This window comes from Sorghum bicolor, chromosome 4, assembly GCF_000003195.3.
Source record: "Sorghum bicolor cultivar BTx623 chromosome 4, Sorghum_bicolor_NCBIv3, whole genome shotgun sequence".
In the NCBI taxonomy this organism is placed as follows: Eukaryota; Viridiplantae; Streptophyta; class Magnoliopsida; order Poales; family Poaceae; genus Sorghum; species Sorghum bicolor.
Genome location: NC_012873.2, coordinates 2,066,544 through 2,081,909, shown reverse-complemented (window position 1 = coordinate 2,081,909; position 15,366 = coordinate 2,066,544). Strand labels below are relative to the sequence as shown.

General features: G+C 43.9%; 3 protein-coding genes across 4 annotated transcripts; 1 reads left to right on the top strand and 2 right to left on the bottom strand.

Moving 5' to 3' along the window:
* LOC8055078 (tRNA (guanine-N(7)-)-methyltransferase) lies at positions 960 to 4,900 on the top strand. Of its 2 annotated transcripts, XM_021459849.1 has the most exons (5): positions 960 to 1,105; positions 1,187 to 1,390; positions 2,248 to 2,296; positions 3,521 to 3,827; positions 4,294 to 4,900. In XM_021459849.1, the coding sequence occupies exons 4-5, from the start codon at positions 3,525 to 3,527 to the stop codon at positions 4,753 to 4,755; spliced, it is 765 nt and encodes a 254-aa protein (XP_021315524.1). In that variant the 5' UTR covers positions 960 to 1,105; positions 1,187 to 1,390; positions 2,248 to 2,296; positions 3,521 to 3,524; the 3' UTR covers positions 4,756 to 4,900. The 2 variants fall into 2 exon arrangements, with proteins under 2 accessions (XP_021315524.1, XP_021315525.1); XM_021459850.1 differs by lacking the exon at positions 1,187 to 1,390 and having other exon boundaries at positions 981 to 1,105.
* LOC8055077 (ankyrin repeat domain-containing protein EMB506, chloroplastic) lies at positions 5,343 to 7,528 on the bottom strand. Its single transcript, XM_002451414.2, has 7 exons — positions 7,084 to 7,528; positions 6,919 to 6,998; positions 6,632 to 6,730; positions 6,436 to 6,534; positions 6,153 to 6,251; positions 5,965 to 6,063; positions 5,343 to 5,747 (listed from the first exon to the last, which is right to left on the bottom strand). The coding sequence occupies exons 1-7, from the start codon at positions 7,400 to 7,402 to the stop codon at positions 5,643 to 5,645; spliced, it is 900 nt and encodes a 299-aa protein (XP_002451459.1). The 5' UTR covers positions 7,403 to 7,528; the 3' UTR covers positions 5,343 to 5,642.
* LOC8068285 (probable xyloglucan endotransglucosylase/hydrolase protein 30) lies at positions 11,944 to 13,678 on the bottom strand. Its single transcript, XM_002451413.2, has 3 exons — positions 13,165 to 13,678; positions 12,960 to 13,060; positions 11,944 to 12,837 (listed from the first exon to the last, which is right to left on the bottom strand). The coding sequence occupies exons 1-3, from the start codon at positions 13,385 to 13,387 to the stop codon at positions 12,046 to 12,048; spliced, it is 1,116 nt and encodes a 371-aa protein (XP_002451458.1). The 5' UTR covers positions 13,388 to 13,678; the 3' UTR covers positions 11,944 to 12,045.

Here is a 15,366-nt window from a genome sequence, read left to right as displayed (position 1 = left end):
TTTATTAGAGTTTCATAGACATTAAATATGTTGATGTAACATCATATTAATAAAGAGAGATGATAAGAGTTTTACGAGAGCAAAGAGAGTTTCATAGGGATAAAACTTTTCTGCACTGTTTCCAAAATATAAATGTGTTGAAAATTAAGCTATGAAATCTACACCGAGGATGATCAAAGACGAACGAATAAAAATCGTTGTAGATAATGAGCGAAAATGTCGAACAACTCCAATAGCTTTGCTATCTTTATTGTGGAGACTATTTTAGAACTTGTATACCAGAAAAATAGGCTCCAACAGATATGCTATTTGGATTTGTAAAATAGAAATCTTGCTATCCCTTAATTTTCGATAGCCATATATAGCTAACATCAGCACTAGCTATCTAATAGCAAGTCTCTACTTGACCTCTTTTTTTTAAGAAGTCACCTATTTTATAAAAATGACTAAATATTAGAATTTGGCTACTAAAACTTTTAGGTAAACTTGCTTTGATCCTAGCGTATCGTATGAGCCATTATTTTTGACCCACGACAACCACGCAGGGTGTGTGTGAGTTTTAATTTGGTCTAGAATCTAATCCAATCCAGAAAATTTCCGATCCAACGTGGAAAACCTAGACATAACCTAGGGTATAGCCTAAATTAAACTGACACATCCATAATATTATGGACTGCATCAAATAAAATAAAGTCAAGAAGTGAACCACAATTCTAAATTTACCTATTTTCACCTCTAAAATATGGCACTACTCGATTTACTTCCAAGCATATACACATAATACTTTACAATTCATTATCAATTCATGTATGTTGGGAAAAGAAAAACCAGCAAACAAGAAGAAGAAAAAAATATTGTTAGAGCTACATCGACCCATTTTAACCCTTTTCGGTCCATTGTCATTTTGGAGACCACCTGCGTCTGCCTTGATTTGTTGAGCCAGGCCAACAATCCACCGGCCCATTCCCACCCCAACCTCATCCAGCCCACCTGGCCACGCCCAAACCCTCCGGCATTGCTTCTCCCGTGCCCCTCGACGACTGGGCGGCCGCCGGCACTCCCTACACCACCTTCGGGACCTTCGCCGGCGACGAGCACCCACCAGGTACCGCCCACCGGCTCCTTGCAGCGCAGCGCCGACGCTCCATCTTTCTCGCAGCGCCGCTCAGGCTCGGTCCCTGCGCAGATCTTCAACTCCTCCCCCCACTCGCGCTCAGGCTCGGTCCCAGGGATCGGAGCGCCGCCCCCCCCCCCCCTCGGCGGCGTCCAGCGACGGAGGGGCAGTCCCAGGCTCGGCGGCTGCGTCGGCGTCGGCGGCTCCCCCTCCCGCCTCTCGCCAGTCGCCTCGCGCCCTCGCCTCCGTCCTCCGCGCACCGGCCGGCGACCCTGCGTACGCACCTCCCTCTCCCCTCCCGTCTCTGCTGTACCGTGGGAGCCCGGCCAGCTGCCCAGGGTGGCCGGGCCTTGGCTCCACCGGTCTTGGTGGCTGTGCCGCTGTGGGACATTTTCCTCGTGCCAATCATGCCTCCAGCTTGAACTGAAGAGGAGTAGCATATTGTGCAATGTAGCGATTCTTTTTTTTTTCAGTTACTAGTTTGAACTCAACTGATAACATTGTACTGGTTTTTGCTACTCTCCCTGTTTATAGGAACATAACACTGTTAGAATTTTAGATGCCAAGCATCCTTAATTTTGCTGTTTCACTTCACCCAATGTTTTTTATATCCATGTTTTGACCAAAACATAATGTTTTCAGTCAATGGGTGCTTCACTAAGATGGGGAATTCGCATGATGTTTTGAGTTATTTATTCAAGAGGTTGTAAACTTGAACGGCTGATATGAGTCTAGTGCCAGACCTTTTTTCTTTTGACGGTTCAGTGCCAGACTTGGTGTTGTGTGCATTGTACATGACATGTACTTAATGTGTTTGTATTGCGTACCTTCAATTTTAACTGTAGAAGGCCTGGACTAATATGTTATTGTTGTGTATCTTACTGATGCATGGTCTTCCTTCCAATTGTTAACTGTGCATCTGTTTTCGTATTTCCTTGCAGTGTCTGTTCTCCCAAGGGAATTCCTTATTTTGTTCAAAATTTCTTGATCTGTCTCATCATGCTATGACTTGTATCTCTGTTCATCTTATCGATTTAGCTTTCGTTCAGTAATTATTGACACACTGACAATCCTGCCTAGATATATGTATGCACATGCATATTCTTATTCAAAGGGCCTTTCTTGTAATACAGGTCATCGTTGAGAAGGCCGAGAGGAGCGACATCGGAAATTTGCAAGAATGTCAGTTCCTACCCGTTTTAAGAATAGTTCGATTGTGCATCTAACTGTTTGGATAGTTTCCCTGGCATTACATTTTCCTGTGCTTCTGAAAGTATGTTTTGTATGGCAAACACTTTAGTGCAAAACTGTTGGTTGGTGGCTGTGCCGTGATGGGACATTTTTCTTGTGCCAATCATGCCTCCAGCTTGAACTGAAGAGGGGTAGCATTTTGTGCAATTTACTATTTTACTTGACGATTCCTTGTTTTTTTTTCTTTTTTTGCTACTCTCCCTATTTAGATACATAAGACAGTATTAGAATTTTAGATGCCAAAAATCCTTAACTTTGTGGTTTCACTTCACCATATGTTATTTAGCCATATAAACTTGACCAAAACACAATGTTCAGTCAATGGGTGGTTCACAAAGATGGGATTGGGTTCTGACAAATGTATTTGTGTATCATCTGGACCTGCGCGCTATTCTCGGCTAGAATTCAGCTAGCAATAGACTTTGCTTATGGCCGTGTTTAACCCAAAGCTGCTGGGGTGTGTTTGCTAATTAAATTTTTGGATTGGGTTGGCAGAAGATGTTCATGAGCAGTGGGGTGGGGTGGGGTGGGTTTGATCCCATTAACAGGGCTATCCAGCACAGAAGAAAGTGCTGCAAGAAAACCTTGTTGATGCTCATTTAGCCCTTTTAATTTCGAATGGTACTTGTCTAGCATGGAGAATTGCTAGACTAGCTCATGAGATTAACTTTGCTTTCTTTGCTCCGCATGGAGAATTGCTAGACTAGCTCATGAGATTAACTTTGCTTTCTTTGCTCCGCATGGAGAATTGCTTGTTTACCTCATGGTTGTCCCTGCAAAGTTAAGTGGCCACACATTTTTTGGTGGTTTCGATGAGTCCACATGGAGCCAATTTATTCAATGAAAAAATAGTACCAACCAGAAATTTACCAATGGGGCATATGCATCTTTTACTGAAATGTTTTGGTAACATACAGGAATTTGCCAAGGTTCTTAGACTTGCCACTATAATAATGTCTGTTGTTTGAAATATTCTTGTTTATGTCAAATACTATTACACTTTTAAAATTTTAATGTAGAATCTTATATAGTGGCCAAAGTGATGTGTAACTGTTACATATACTATATCATTAGTTTAATGATAGCATTATTCTTCTAGCCTTTAATTATTTATCCCCCTCTTACTCCGTTTCGGGATCCACCATTGCTTGATAGCCTGATGACGACAAACGGCGTGGGTGGTGGCGGGAAGCTTCCCAGGAAGCGCTTCTACCGCGCCCGGGCGCACAGCAACCCACTCAGCGACTCGCACTTCCCGGTCCCAATATCGCCCAAAGAGGTCGACCTCTCACAGCACTACCCACGGTACTTCCCCGCCGACAAGGGCAGTGACGGCGAGGAGGCTGCAGCACCACAACAGATCCGCTTTGCAGATGTGGGGTGTGGATTCGGTGGGTTGCTCGTAGGGCTCTCACCTCTCTTCCCGGACACGCTCATGATTGGCATGGAGCTGAGGGACAAGGTAATCACTATTATTATTTTGCCTTTTATTTCTCCCTTGATTTGTCTGGATGCCTTGTAGACTTTTCTAAGCTTAAAGATACTAGTAGAATGAAGATAAACAATGCATTTGGCATGGTTTGTAAATATAACAATGTTAAAATTTTAGAAATAAATCAAATTTGACCACATGCTTATATCATGTAACATGTGAGTTTATAAGCCAATAATCTGTAAGACTAAGACATTCCAGTTAGGTTTCTGATATGGAATTAGTATTCTGCTACACCAACTTTCTTTTTTACGAAATTAATATTTGCTTCAGCTTTGAGGTAAATATGTGGTTAAAATTTAGTCAACTGTAACAGGCTTAGATTTCTACTTAGAAAATGATGTGATTTCAGAAAGTTAGTTTATTCAAAATTTCAAATAGTTCATTGGGAAATATCTGAATTCACTTATTTTGCTTGTCATTTATTCTGGTACAGGTAACTGAGTATGTGAAAGAGAGGATTTTAGCTCTAAGAGCAGCAAACCCAGGACAGTATGACAACATATCTGTTGTCCGCACGAACTCGATGAAATATATTCCAAATTATTTCAGGAAGGCTCAGCTCACCAAGATGTTCTTCCTGTTCCCTGATCCACACTTCAAGGAGAAGAACCACAGGAGAAGGGTTATCAGCATGCAGTTGTTAGATGAGTACGCTTATGTGATGGAAGTGGGAGGAATCATATATACCATCACTGACGTCGAGGAACTTGGAGAGTGGATGCGGTCGTGTCTAGAGAAACACCCATTATTCGAAACTGTTCCTGAAGAAGAGATTAAAGCTGATCCGGTTTTCAAATTGCTGTCTACTGCCACTGAAGAAAGTCAGAAGGTTGCCAGAAATGGAGGGCAAACTTTCCATGCCATCTTCAGGCGTATCTCCTTAAAAGAAGAATAAGTCACTTACGATGTTATTAGCTCGTAGTGTACTTCCCGTGTTATGTCTTTGTCATTTTTATACATTTTTTTAGCAGTTATTGTTGATGAAGGCGTACTTGATACTAAATATTACAATATTGCTTTGCAAGGTTCTGCAGACTCAATTATTCTGTTCAGCTTTAAGAGAATTTACCAAGACGATTTTGTTGAGTTTTCCAAAACAATGTTCCTTCTGTTTTAGCTACCCGTAATCCCGTATGGATTGTTGCAGAAATCTGACATTCATGTGCAAACCTGCTCCTGATTGCATAGAGCCATGTATACCAGGATCATTTCCCTCACTCTGTATGCAGCTCAGTCTGAACTCTACATAGAAATTTGTCATAAGTTGCCACCATCCTCTCTCGTAAAATGAAATTATATAAACCTACTCGGGTACCCAGCAGCATGCAGGACCTCCTCAGGCGTCAAGCGTTCGTTGCTTCCCTCTCTTGAGATGATTTAGGGCCCGGTCGAGTTCTTTGATGACCATCATTAGTTCGGGTATATTAATGTCAGTTGTTCTATGTATGTATAATGAGTTGTGGTCATACTGAACAAAACAACTGAACTACTACGAAGAAGACTGCTGCTTGTATATCCATAAGGTTCTCCATATTTTGAGTCATGTCGAACAGACTACAGACCATGGACAGAATTCCAATGGCGCAATTATAGAGCGATATGTCAGATCGCTTGGAGTTGGCGGTCAAGAAAAACTGTTAAAATGACCAGCAGCGATAATTCCTTTCTTGTTTCTTTATAAGCTGCATCTGGACCCTTCTTCATAATCTATGCATGGCTCATACGAGGCTGCACTGGCTAACTTTTGGCTTTTGTTTCCCTGAAATTTGTGGCAGAGCGAAATCACACTCCTCTATTTGCTGGAATAAGCTTGACAAGCTTTGCAAGATCATATGACTTGAAATCCCTTCCAAAGCATAAGCTTAGATCCAGTGCAGTCCTCCCATCCTGTAATGTGTTCACAGAGAAACCAAACATTATCTCAGACAAAACGAGAACATAAAATATTCATTTAAATAGCTCGACGACCAAGTTGTAGCAGGGGATGGGCGAAGAGTTACAAAATGTAACTAAACACCCCAAGCAGATAAGCAGCAATAATCAGTAAAGTATTTTTTTGGTGTATATTGCTCATCAACAAAGATATGAAACAATAGAGGCATACCTTGGTTCTTCTTGTCTTATCCACACCATTGACAAGCAAAACCTTCACTATATCTCTATTTCTACTCTGTATGGCTAAATGGAGTGGTGTCCATCCATCCTGCACGAAAGGAAATATTATTAAGAGAACATTCACTGTCCTTGAAAAAGGGTTGAGATGATATGAAAATTGATACACATTTGACTTACATTATCAGCAACATTGACATCAACCTTGTACTTAATCAGTAACTTCACAGTTTGCAGGGCACCAGCTTGAACAGCATAATGTAATGGTGTAGCTCCATCCTGCATATCGGCAGACTTAATTCAAGGGCCAACATAGAGGAAAAGCATTCTTGTTCCTGACCAGACGAAAACCAATGTGGCAACAGCTAACTTTGCTACAAGAAGTTTCTTGAACTGAACTTCAGTCTTTCTGAAATCATGGACAACAATTGACAAGAAGAGATTATTCCAGGTACCCTCTTACCCTATCTCTAACATGGGGATTTGCCCCTTTTCTTAGGAGATGGCTAATGACAGCCTCCTTTTTTCCTATGACCGCCTTGTGAAGACAGGTGAAGCCATCCTGTATCAGCAACACTTGCGTAGTTACTTCTGCCTTCCCAGATGGTGTTTCCCAGATAGTACGAAAGAAAAATGGAAATCATAAGCACATAACTTACTCTATCAAGTAAGTTGATGTCAACACCACTGTCCAGAAGCTTGTCCATGAGGGGTATCTGCAGTGCCAGCGCGTAGCTATGAAGTGGATGCCATTTCGGCTGCACCAAACAATTCATCAGGAGTTTGGTTCAGCATCCAATATTTCAGAGAGGCAGTTAAATCAATGCATTCATTCGATGCCTGACGGATTAAGATATCTCAAATTCTCAGCAGCAAATCGAGAAATGCATCATACACAAAAGAAACATGGTCCCCAGAATATTAAAGACAGCTGGAGGAGCTTAACTGATGATATTTTAGTGACGTCAGGAGTCTCGTGCTGATCCAAGATAGCCTTTTCTTCAGGCGTTAGGAGAAGCTCGATTTCTAGGCAAACCAAACAAAAAAAAAAGAGTAAACCACAAACAGCGAAGTAGTGAATTTTTGTGGGTAATCCTAAATCGACCAATACCTCTCCGGAGGTCCTGTTCTTGCTGCCGCGCCGCCTCGAGCCTTGATGACGGCGAGGAAGATGGAAAACGCAAGGCCCTCCTCTGCTCCGGGCCGTCGTCCTCGTAGTCGCTCCCGGAGCCGTCGTCTGGCTCCTCCCAGAAGACGTTGCCGTCGGAAGAGGCGGCGCGCGGTGGGGGGTTGAGGCCCGCGCACAGCATCCGTGGAAGCGGGCGGCAGAGGGGCGGTGGAGGGCGGGGAGCGGCGGCGCGGAGGGGAGGAGCAAATGAGACGGCGGCTGGAGTGCTGGGTGGTGACGCGGTGGCCGCCCATGGGAGCATATCGAGGCAGACGGCAGCTAAAGCCCGAGTTTCCCGTCGGGGTCTGGGCACGGCGGATTTTGGTCGCGCGGCGCGGCGTCGCTGAGCTGCTTCGCGCGTCTGATAGGAGTGACGGAGGTAGACGACGACTCCGCTGGCTAAGTGGGAGATGGGCCGGCCCAAAATGATGTGTTGAGCACAGCCGGCAGTCCGGCCCAATAAAGAATCGCTGTCCGTTCGGCCCGTCCGTCTCCTCTCCTGTTCGTCAGTGAATCCTGGCAGCTAGCACGGCTACTTTCCTCAGCTTTACAAAGAAGCCGTAGGTATGTTGATTTGATTTGAATTGTAGACTAATACATGCATGATGAACTATGTGGGTGCCTGGGTGGATAGGGTTACATAGTTACTTAATTATCACCTGGCTAAAGTTGTTCATCCTTTTGTGTTTTGATCTTTTTATGTATGGTGAACCATGTGGGTTATTGGAACAAAATGCTTCATACTATCTTTGTGTGCTTTCCATGTGAGAGGTAAACATCTTGTGCATTAGATTATATAATTGTTACTAATATGTGGTTTTTGGCTAAAACATTGGTTTAATCTTGCGTGCATGCCCATCAGTGTATCCTATTCCTACCTATAATTTTGTCTTGGGTGCGCTACTGCCGACTCGAGCTTAGGTAAAACTTATTTTTTTTTCCAATTTTGTTATAAAGTTTAATTTGGTACATAAGAGCAACTACATTGTATTCCACACTTTGCTTCTTAGAATAGCAAGCCTCCATGTTCAGATTGTACTAGACCACAACCAATCTATAGGGACTACAAAAGAGTCGCTATAGGTTGTTATAGCAAATAATCATTGGTCTCTATAATGTTATCGTGACTGATCATCGATTCTTTGGTTTCTCTATCCACTCTAGTGACTTCTCTAAATATGACAATCTATTTTCAAATGACTGTTTTTAATGGCTACAATTCAAATCAATGTATTTTCTAACTTCTGTTTCTTTTTCTACTACATTACAAAAAGTGATGACCATGATTTTCAAGGATAATGTGGCTTATTGCTTGGACGAAGTAAGTTCTACCACTTGATAACATTGTTCAAGTTGTGGGCTATGAAATCCAATGTTCTCCCCAATGTGATTCATTGCTTTCTAGACTTTTATTAGGTTCTCAACTTCTCTTGGTCAAGTAAAGTATGGAAAACAACCTATTGGAACAATCCACATTGTAACCTGAATAAAAAAGTCTCTAAACTTCTAAAATTTTTGAGAGATTACTTGATACAAATAAAACTGAATAGAACACTTAGAGATCATGAAAATACATTTAGAAGCCTAGAAATATTAGATTTAGCTCTTGAAAAGTGAAAAGGCAGCTAAAATAAAATTTTCAAAACATTTGAATTGATGTCTAAATACGTTTAAAAACTTTCTGCGACAAAAATCGAAGATGCAAAGGATAAGAATGCAACATATATGTATTTTTTTTCAATGTATTGATTCTGGTTGCATCTAGTGTTTTTTCTGTGATGGAAAGTTTTCAAAAGATGTCTATACTTCGGTTATAATGTTTGAGACTTTTGTGAATATTTTTTTGTCACACCCATATTTTAAGAACAAAATAGGATGCATAAAAGACTCATATGTGCCCCAGAAACAGTCGCACACATAAGTAGACAAATCTCAAATGTACCATTGCAGTGTTTATTACATAGCGGAATATAATAAATCACGTAGTCTTATACAAAAATGATAGCATAAAGTAAGCAACGCTCTCGACGGAAGCTCCACACAGGGACACTGTTGACTGGTTGACTCCAAACCTAGTACTCATAGCGATAATCCTCATTCCAGTCATCTTCATTGTCATATCCTGAGGTGTTGGGAAATTGCAAGAGTGAGCACATATCGTACTCAACAAGTATAACCAGGGGTTCATGAGGCTCAAATAGCTGACACTGGTTTGACTGCATTTAGCTTTTAATGGTGGATAGCATGTTCATAATTAAATAGCAATTGTCAAGGTAGCATAAATAATCCATTAATCACATGATCAAGTGTAAGCATAATTAATCCATAGCATAAACGATAATCAAATGAACATAATAACATAACAAGCTCATCATCTTAATGTAGATGTCCCCAAGGCCGCTCCTGACCGTGAGCTCGGCTAGTATACCAGTTTTACACTCTGCAAAGGTTGTACATCTTTACCCATGAGTCATGATTTACCTTTTCGCCCGAGGTAGCTAATCTCTTAACCCCCTTTCTAGGGAGGTCGGCAGGGATCACTATAAAGCCTTTCAAAAGTTCGTCTAACATGTTAGGGCCGCAAGATTTCCTTTGCGAGCAGATATAGATACCCCCCTTCCGAATGGCACAATGACGCGCAGCCTATACACATAGGGACAGGGGCTCGCACTATACCCGTGTCGGTTCAGCCCCTCCGCCCTTTCGGGTAACCTCTAACAAGCTAGAAAATGTCTTCAGAGCCATTATAGCCCTCATGGTTGCACTGTTATCCCGGGTGATCACGTACAAACAAGATCTCATACAGTTATTTGTCATTCTTTTATGTTCATTGCATAGCTATTAATCATCTTACAAGATCATGGATTATATCAAGCACTAGCACATCTACACCAAATGCATATCAAGTAGGTAGCAAGGAATACAGGTAACAATCATCTATGATTTTGCTAAGGTCGACAAGGTGATAGCATGCATATGATATATATGTGTAGTTATAAGTGAATAGGTAACAAGGATGATCCCAAGTTATACTTGCCTTGATCAAAGCTCTCCTGAGCCCACTGGTCTTCAAAAGCTTGGTCTTGACCACCAACGTACGGCTCACCGTCTATTCCCAACATCAATCAACAACACGCAATCCAATATAGACAATCATACACGAAGCAAACAAGATATAATTAGAACAATACACCAAACAGTGGTAAAACAAATATAAAAGTTTATGAAAATATTCTACGCAGCGCTACGATCACATAAACGTAAAGTTCACGAAAATCAGAATTAAAACGGAGAAGTTATGCAATTTTCAAGATTTCCTATAGAGAAGTAATTAATTAAATAGAACCAGGAATTAAAAAGTTTTAAAACAGAGAATAAATAGTTCTAACATGTAGAGCATATAATTACGAACCTAACGCAATTTGAATGGACAAAAACGAAATTAAAATGAATATTTTATGAGTAAAACCAAATCAGTGGCAGTTCTGTAATTTTTGAAAACGCCTTTCAGCCCGGCTGCACGGTGGCGCGCCATCGTCGGCGCAAGTGACTTCTCATTTCCGAGCACGTTTCAAGAAAGAAAAACTTCGGGATGACGAGCAGCTCACCGCGAAGTCGACTGCGTCCTCGGTTCGGTCCGAAAGGGAGTAGGAGGAGCGCGCGGCGGTGGCAGTTCGACTCCAAGCTCGGCGGGATCTCGAACTCGGCGAAGAGCGGCGTCTAGGGCTTGGTTTCGCGGCGGGTTTGAAGCAACAGAGCGCGACCGAAGTCTAAGACCTTTAGGCCAGTCTCAATGCATAGTTTCATGACACAGTTACCAAGACTATAAACTAGGTAACCGAGCCACTTGAGTTTCATGGGGATGAAACTCCTCTCTCGTCTGATGAAACTCCTTCATTTAATGACCCTGCCAAGTCAGCAATTTTACTTATGTGGCACCCTATTTAATGTGCATGACACTTTCATGAAACATGCATTGAGACTGGCCTTATAGGGGCTTGCGGCGCACGGAAATCGATCCCGGTATCACGAGATTGATTCGGTGATTTCCACCGAGTCCGGCTCGAAGACGCTCGAGGAAGAGGATTGGAGCGCTGACATGCGGGGCCCGGCTGGCGGTGGGAGAAAAGAACGGGCCCGCTCGTCATCCACAGAGAGGGAAAACGCACGGGTCGGCCTGGCGCCTGGTGGGCCAGGCAAGCAGGCCGGAGGGGGAGGAGGCGCGCGGGGGGTTTTCTGGCTGCGGCCTGGCTCCAGGGAGTTTCCCTCTTTTTTTATTTCATTTTCCAAATCCTTTTTCCAAAAAAGTTTTGGGCACAACAAATAAAGATATAACAGAAACAGCAATTCACAAAAAAAATACTATGCTCCAGCATGAATGCAAAACATGTTTCTAAACTTATGATAAATTTTAATTTCCCGAAAATTATTTAAATGCTAAATTCAAATGCTCACAAAAATACTTAATTAAATCAAATTAATTACTATTATTTCCAAATCAATTTTTGGGTGTTACATCTTTCTATTTTCTTAGATATATACAAATATATTTTAAAGCTTTTAGTTTTTTTTGACATACTTTTGAGAGCCATAATAATTTATTTGGATTTGTGGCGGCCTAGTTTAAAATTGCATTGAAAGGCACTTCTACCCGGGAAGCGAGATAATTTAAACGGTGTTCATAGTTAATTAGCTAGAGGTAATATAGTTGGTTTTGGAGTTTTTTTTTAAAAAAAGATCATGGCAGTGTTAGTTTTGAAGGTAAAAAATAGATTTTTTTTTTGCTCGCTATTCCACCACTCCTGTGATTGTATCGTTTCCAATTAATTGATTAATAGTGGCACTGGCACACGCTAATATCCGTCAACATCACCATTACCATCACCGGCCACTACTACACGAATGCTACATGTCCGCCGCGCGCTTCTTGAGGTCCCTGTCCCTGTCCCTGCTGGCGGCGGCGGCGGCGGCTCTGCTGGCCGCCCTTCCGCCGGAGCGTCGCGGGCCCATCCGCCGCCGGAACGCGAAGCGGAGGTGTCCACTATCCTTGAACCGGCGGCGCTCCGACTCGACGACGTCGCACTCTGGGAACGCGGCGGGGTACCGCAGCGTGTCGTAGCAGTAGGAGTAGACCATGTTCCGCTCCCGGAACCTGCGCATGGCCTGCTGCTTCTCCACGGTCATGACGGCCACGTCCGACGCCCTGAGCTTCTCCTCGTCGGCGGCGCACCGGCTTGGCACCGGCGGCAGCAGCACCTGCTGGATGGCGGCGACGGGCCCGTCGACGCGGCAGCCGAGGAGGGCGAGGTCGGTGAAGGACGCGACGAAGGGCCCGTACCTGTAGTTGACGCGGTAGCGGCCGCCGGAGGTGGCCCAGGTGGAGGCGTCCCAGACGGTGGCGTAGACGGACATGGGCTTGGACGGGAAGTCCCCGCCCATGGCGTCGGACCGGCGGACCTCTCGCACCGGCACGTCGTCGACGTAGAACGCCACGGCGGCGGGCGTCCACAGGATGGAGTAGCGGTGGAACTCCGTGGTCGGGTCGAACGGCAGCACGTACCGCTCCTCGCGGCCCCGCCCCACGCTGCCGTTGCCGTACACGTTCGTCTGCACCCGCCATGGCTTCCCCCGGATGTTGCCGAGGAACTCGAAGTCCAGCTCGTCGTGCCGCTTCTCGAACACGTCGCCGTTCGACGCCTGCATGCGGGGAAGAAGTAAAGCATATGTTGATTATGTATATATACAATTAAGTTAATATATGGACATGCCGGCCGGCACGACGCTGCTGCACACAGACGACGACGACGACGATGACTCACGTAGAAGGCGACGACGACGCCGGCGGTGTAGTCGGAGGGGAGCTTGATGGAGGCGCTGAAGAAGCCGTGCTGGTACATGGACGAGGAGATGAAACCAGACCCTGCAGCAAATGCAATCCACACCCAAATTCAGCAACCCAACGAGGATGAATTAATGCGACGATTGACAAGGGGTGCAGAGTATTATTAATTATGTAATAATGACCGGTGGAGCGGTCGAGGAGGAGGCTGACGGTGCGGTGGTCGGCGGAGCGGAGGATGTTGCCGTGGCCGAACAGCGGAGCGTACCCGTCCTCGAACGCCATCGTCGTCACGTTGATCGCCGGGAGCGCGGAAACGGCGGCCGCCAGGAGGAGGACGTGGACGACGACGAGGAGCAGCGGCGCCACCGCCGCCGCCTCCGACGGCGGCGGCGTCAGGCGGCCCATATATGTATGTATGTATGTGTATGTGCGTATATATACCACACACCACTGCTCTCCGGCCGGCCGGCGGTCGAATTCGATCGCCGCGCGCGCGCGGGGGTGGTCAGGCGCGAGGGCCGGAATTGTTTGTTATTCGGCCGGAGCCGGGGGCCGGACCGGGAGAGGATGGTGAATCGCTGATTATTATTGCGTTGCCTTATTTGAGGTGGTGATGCGCAAATGAGGAGAGCTCCTCCAGCTTAGGAAAAATGGCCGCCGCGTCGCGTGCGCCGTGCGCTATATATGGATGGGGGTGGCTGGATCGATCAGACGACGATCAGTACTGGGTGGGGCCGTGGGGGAAGGATATGATCGACGCCTCCATTATATTAGGTCGCAATCCAGATTTTATCATAGAATCTAAAATTATTTATTAACTCAAATAATTTGGATTTAAAGTCAAAATAAGACTTATTTTTCTCTACTTTTTTCTTTAATAAATATGTTGCCACATCAGTAAAATATTATACTTCTGTGATAGAATCTTGCATTGTGTGATAGAATCTTGCATTGTGAATGCCCGGGACAGAGAGCAGGCCAGCAGGAGAGGCTGGCGTGGCGTTATCCGGGACACGCGTTGGCCTCCATAAGTGGTTTTAACTTTCAAAGACAGAATGTTTACACGACAGATGAAGTCACTATTAGGAAAATAACTTCCAACCCAAACTATTACTGCTAGACCCATGAGGACATGAGCAAGGGAGCCTAACACTTTTAGTGGTTAAGTGTTCCACATAGACTCAGAATGACATAATGCAAATTATTGACAAACTATCATTACTTGTGGTTTGCACAAAAGTTATTTTCTTTCATAATGTCTCACATTTATTTCATCTCCCTCTTCTTTTTTTAGCGTGGATCACCTTCTCTCTCTAAAGTCTAAACACTATGACAACTGTAGAGCACCTACATTTTTCTATGTGAAATGCCTAAGTTTTTTCCTTTGCTTAGTACTATGTGGCACAAGCATCATTTGTCTTTTCCTTTGCTTTAAAGCTACATAGCAGAAACATCATTCGCCCAACACGTGCCTAGGTGTGTCTTCATACTTTATGTCAACGAAGTCATCGTAGCTTCTGCACGCTACTATGCAACTCTATGAAGCACCACCTAAGGGTGTCCCCAATAGCCAGCGAAGTAGCCATGTCAGATTTTGGCTACCCTTGTTTACTTTCCAAAAAAATTTGCAAAATTTTTCAGATTCTCCGTCACATCGAATCTTTAGACGCATGCATGAAGTATTAAATATAGACAAAAATAAAAACTAATTACACAGTTTGGTCGAAATTGACGAGACGAATCTTTTGAGCCTAGTTAGTCCATGATTGGACAATATTTGTCAAATACAAACGAAAGTGCTACATTGTCGATTTCCCAAAAATTTTTAGAACTAAACAAGTTCACCCTGAAAACCAAAAAGTTTTCAAGATTCCCTGTCACATCGAATCTTGTGGCACATGCATGAAACATTAAATATAGACAAAAACAAAAACTAATTACACAGTTTAGCTGAAAATCACGAGACGAATCTTTTGATCTTAGTTAGTGCATGATTGGATAATATTTATCACAAACAAACGAAAGTGCTACAGTTCCGAAAAGTTTTCACTTTTCGGAACTAAACAAGGCCTAACATGGACAGGAGAGAGAGAGCATGAAAAGAAATCGCTTGGCTACTCTATCATAGATAGTCTTGCACCAAAACCGAGCCAAAGATGCTCTCTCCTACCATGCCATTGGTCCGCAGACTATACTGTATTTGTGAAGAAGAGAAACATAGAACAAAGTAGAATTTACATGTGAGACCCAAAGGGTGATGTGGCACTAAATTGTTAGCTTCCTACTATTATTGTTGGGGATGCCCTAAGGGTTGGGCCGATGGAGGTTAACATTCAGGTAAAAGAAATGCCACGTGGATAGACTATTAATCTTCCAACCCAAAC